The sequence below is a fragment of the Lathyrus oleraceus genome, chromosome 4 (assembly GCF_024323335.1).
Source record: "Lathyrus oleraceus cultivar Zhongwan6 chromosome 4, CAAS_Psat_ZW6_1.0, whole genome shotgun sequence".
NCBI lineage: Eukaryota > Viridiplantae > Streptophyta > Magnoliopsida > Fabales > Fabaceae > Lathyrus > Lathyrus oleraceus.
In genome coordinates, this window is record NC_066582.1 from 227,120,467 (window position 1) to 227,124,935 (window position 4,469).

General features: G+C 35.8%; 2 protein-coding genes across 2 annotated transcripts; one reads left to right on the forward strand and one right to left on the reverse strand.

The window, feature by feature from the left end:
* The first annotated feature begins 381 nt into the window (after positions 1-381).
* On the forward strand, positions 382-2,610 carry LOC127136796 (ABC transporter G family member 37). Its single transcript, XM_051063317.1, has 6 exons — positions 382-737; positions 1,190-1,313; positions 1,426-1,511; positions 1,707-1,791; positions 1,936-2,095; positions 2,255-2,610. The coding sequence occupies exons 1-6, from the start codon at positions 409-411 to the stop codon at positions 2,608-2,610; spliced, it is 1,140 nt and encodes a 379-aa protein (XP_050919274.1). The 5' UTR covers positions 382-408.
* A 664-nt stretch (positions 2,611-3,274) lies between these two features.
* Positions 3,275-4,043, reverse strand: LOC127136797 (uncharacterized). Its single transcript, XM_051063319.1, has 2 exons — positions 3,630-4,043; positions 3,275-3,550 (listed from the first exon to the last, which is right to left on the reverse strand). Exons 1-2 carry the CDS (start codon positions 3,768-3,770, stop codon positions 3,275-3,277), a joined length of 417 nt encoding a protein of 138 aa, XP_050919276.1. The 5' UTR covers positions 3,771-4,043.
* Positions 4,044-4,469: the final 426 nt, after the last annotated feature.

Sequence of the window (4,469 nt, forward strand, 5' to 3'; positions counted from 1 at the left end):
ATAGCAGGGAAGACGAAGACGAAATTTCCAGGGGAAGACGAAGACGAAGAAGAAGAATGCAGGGAACGAAGCAAACGAGAAAGACGACCGCAGTGAAGACGAAGATGAAGACAACCTCAGCGAATACGAAGAAGCGATCCAGCTCAGTGAAGACGAGCTCAGTGAAGTGTCCAAAGTCCGAGGTTAGTAAAAATTTGAAGTTCATCAATGTCGTAGGGTAAAATTTTGAAATCAACAATCTTTGACATGTGGGTATAATATATTGACAGGATTCACAACACTTTAGTGTTACACTCCACCATGGGGGTGAATTTTACAGGGTTTTTGAAGAAGAAATTATATACAGAGGGGGTACGGATACGACAGTTAATGGGGTTCAGTAGCTGCTGATTGAAGTTAAGATTAGTAATGGAGTTAACTCCAAGAGGAAGAAATCAAGGTCATGTTGTGACTTTTGACAGAGATGCAGATTCATTTGTGGAGGAAGATAAAGAGCTTCAATCTAAATGGGCTGCTATAGAGAAACTACCAACTTTCAAAAGGATTAAAACTTCTTTTGTTGATGAAATCACTCAGGAGGAGAGTGGTAGTAGATGGCAAAGAAGTAGTAGTAAAAGGGTTGTCGATGTTACTAAACTTGGAGCTGTTGATAAGCGTTTGTTTATTGATAAGCTCATCAAGCATATTGAGAATGATAATCTCAACTTGTTGCAGAAACTTAGAGAAAGGATGGAAAGGTAATTTGTTTACACTGGACTAGATCATGCTGCAAAATAAGTTGTTTTTGTTTTACTAACAAATTAGGGTTGACATTTTGTTTGAGTGGAGTATTCACAACTGATTATGATATTTTTGGCATCCAATTCTGGAGTTGAGTAGATTTTGTACTATAGATTGATTGACTTATTCGAGCTTATTTACTCACATAAACACTTACGAGACTGTTTGAGAGAGCTTATGAAAATAGCTTCTGACATGTGCACCAGCTGTTTTTAGCTTATTTCCATAATAAATTCTTCGGAATAACTTGTAACTGTTGTTATAGAAATAGCTTATACATAAGCACTTATATGATAAGCACTTTTGTTACATTTATGGCACTCAGTTAAAAGAAGGAAGGGGGTTATCTTTTCAGTTTATATTAGTGGATTATTTTGAAGAATTGGCTGATAGATTGGTTTGTTTTCAGAGTGAATGTGAAGTTACCTAGTGTGGAGGTAAGGTACAAGAACCTGAATGTAGAAGCAGAATGTGAGGTTGTTCAAGGGAAGCCACTTCCTACTCTATGGAATTCTTTTTTTAGCTTATTTTCAGTAAGTATGCTTCCTTCAATCTCTCTTTCTATTTATATGCACCACAACCTACATTTGTCACTGCCTCATCTTATTTGTACAAGCAAACAGAACTAACTTGTGATTCAAACAGGATTTAGTGAAGACTATATCATGCAGTTCTCAAGAAACCAAATTGGGCATTCTTAAAGATGTCAGTGGCATCATAAAGCCGGCAAGGTAAGTGAACATTTTACAAGGATGCACTCATATTCACATGAATTCGGTATTCACAATCACAAATAGAAAAGGATCCATAAGACACTCTGGCATGGATATGGTTATTTGACAAAAAAAACAAAATGATGAAGCTTAAAATAAAAAAATGGACCGGATTTCTAAACGTTAACTCATCAAATATGGCTTTTAATGCAGGCTTACTCTTCTTCTGGGTCCACCTAGCTGTGGGAAAACTACCTTACTAATGGCATTGGCTGGAAAACTAGATCAATCTCTTGAGGTCAGTTTTTAAACACAGTAATATAGAATAAAGTTAATGTGCAAAGTCATTGAGTTCAAATGATTTTTTTTAGCATAACTTCAAAATCAATGAAGATTCTACGTATTAATCGCTGTGGTATCCTACCTCTTTACTTAACTTTAGGTTTCTGGAGAAATCTGTTACAATGGTCACAGACTAGATGAATTTGTTCCTCAAAAAACATCAGCTTACATAAGCCAGTATGACCTGCACATTCCTGAGATGACAGTCAGGGAAACTATTGACTTCTCGGCACGTTGTCAGGGGGTTGGAAGCAGAGCTGGTAATCTTTCTTGCTTATTCAATCCTAGATTATCCATATAAGTTGTAACTAATACATTTTGTCTTACATTCTACATTCTGTCTTACATTCTTCATTGTGATATGCATTGTGATGACAACCATACATTGTGTCTTACATTGTAGAGAAAACCTAAAAAAGGACATGTGCCAACTGCAACTGATATGCCTACTGCAAATGATATGCCAACTGCATCTGATATGCCTGCCCCAACTGCAACTGATATGACTGTTCCAACAAATGTGCCTGTTCCAACTGATCCACAGCCTCCAACTGATATGCCTGTTCCAACTATTATGAGTCAAACAGGATCTAGTGTGGCTGCCTCAATCACAAAACAATCCAGAAAAAGGGTTGAAAAAAAACCAATCATCAAAAGAAGGCAAAGTGAGAGGATCAAGTTGAGTTGGTTTAAAAGACCCATAACAGGTGAAGGAATATCTAGTGACAAACCAATTACCCTACCAGAAAATGAAGACATACCCACTTCAAAATGAGGGACTGATTATTATGTTTCTGCTATGTATTTTGTAATCCTTTTGGAAAACTCTTTTGTAATGCCAACTGATCTTTGAAGACATGTATTTTGTAATCCTTTTGTAACAAACATATGCACTTACTGTGATGATCAATTCTAATGTATCAGTTTAACATTATTGGTGTGTATTGTCTATAAAACACAATGGCTAGTCTGTCACATTTTTTTCTTGTTTTTCATAAACCATGAATTCTGCAGAGAGCCATGGCTAGTCTGTGCACTAATCTTACAACAAAACCATGAATTCTGCAGGACCTAAAGAAAAAGCCAAAGTATTTAATTACATTCACCTTGAATTCTGCACTGAAAAAGTTTAAGAGATAGACTACATTAATATATTTCAATTTATTTATATGTTTACTATGTCATATTTTCTTTAGAATTACTGACTATAAAATTGTTCTGTAGTTTTCTGATGATTTTGCAATTTTGCTCTTTCATTATGATATAACATTTTTCTGTCATTATTGGTAGATTGAATGCTGAAAGTTTAATCAAATAATGATGCTGCACTGACAGTTTAAGATTGATGAACAGATTATATTTCATTGATGAACACATTACAAGTTCAACATTACATTGCTGAAAAACACTAATGACATAACAATTACATGACAGACTCATTAGACTAACTTAACCATAGCTGCTATCAACATCCATGACAGACCAATTACAAACATTAACCATAAATTTTTCCTCTTTTCCATTGCAATCTTTTTCTTCAGTTTTTCTAACTTGTTAAGCTTTCCGACTCTGCAATCTATCTCCTCAACAATCTCTTTAGCAAATTCAATCAAATAAGCCTTGTTGACTTCACATTGGCGGCATCCGGACGGATTGGTTTCTTTCACTGCAAACTCACTGACCAAATCATCCCACAAAAATAAACCGCACCCATTCTGCAATTTGAGACAAACACCACCAACAATTAATTTCGAAATCAAACTCAAAATAATAAAATGCTTCAAAATTGCTCACCATATTATTCCTGCATTTCCAAAATTTGCGACCGGGGTTTTCAATTGACTTGGAGACCAACAACTTCATGGTTTCATTGCATCCACATCTTGGTAAGTCGTTTCCAACTTCACTCGTGGAAGATGCCTTGCTGCCACCCATAACCCAGATGAAGGGGACACGGACGAAGATGAAGAGAGGGATGGATTTGGGGTAGGGATGGATTTCACGAAGAGAGAGAGGGATGGATTTGGGATAGGGATGGATTTCACGAAGAGAGAGAGGGATGGATTTGGGATAGGGATGGATTTCACGAAGAGAGAGAGGGATGGATTTGGAACCCTAATTTCTAGTTTATGCCATGCTGGAGACCTAATGAAGATTCACATGTGAAAATAAAAAAATTAAAAAGCCACGTCTGAAATAAAAAACCAAGATTCCATGCCACCTGGATATTAGGGGGTTCTATGAAGGAATCTACATAACATAAGGGGGGTATTGAAAAAATAACTTTACCAGGGGGGTAACCCTAAACTCGCTAACATTACAGGGGGGTAAAGTGTATTTAACCCTAGATTTAATTAGGATTTTTTTTTATTTCTTTCTTGTTAGTTTAATTAGGTTTTATTATTTTGTATGCCCTTTTAATTTTGTACTCGTTAATTAAGATTTAGATATTTTATATCCCCTTTTAAATTATGTACCCCCATCCCGAAGCCATGTAATAGCGTAGTCTTATTTTTCGCACTTTAATTTTTCCATACCGTGAATATAACTGTCTAGATGTATGCTAATAGGATTGCATGGAAAGATAAATAATCGAACTTAGATAAATTAATTCAAGATAATATATCTGAATCC

What these genes read in the sequence shown, in the direction of transcription:
- LOC127136797 (XM_051063319.1), bottom strand. Translation starts at nt 3,770, where the DNA reads ATGGGTGGCAGCAAGGCATCTTCCACGAGTGAAGTTGGAAACGACTTA. An exon ending in GGAAATGCAGGAATAATATG is followed by an intron (nt 3,551 to 3,629) that starts GTGAGCAATTTT and finishes CTCAAATTGCAG; the next exon opens with AATGGGTGCGGTTTATTTTT.
- LOC127136796 (XM_051063317.1), top strand. Translation starts at nt 409, where the DNA reads ATGGAGTTAACTCCAAGAGGAAGAAATCAAGGTCATGTTGTGACTTTT. An exon ending in CTTAGAGAAAGGATGGAAAG is followed by an intron (nt 738 to 1,189) that starts GTAATTTGTTTA and finishes GTTTGTTTTCAG; the next exon opens with AGTGAATGTGAAGTTACCTA. An exon ending in CTTTTTTTAGCTTATTTTCA is followed by an intron (nt 1,314 to 1,425) that starts GTAAGTATGCTT and finishes TGATTCAAACAG; the next exon opens with GATTTAGTGAAGACTATATC.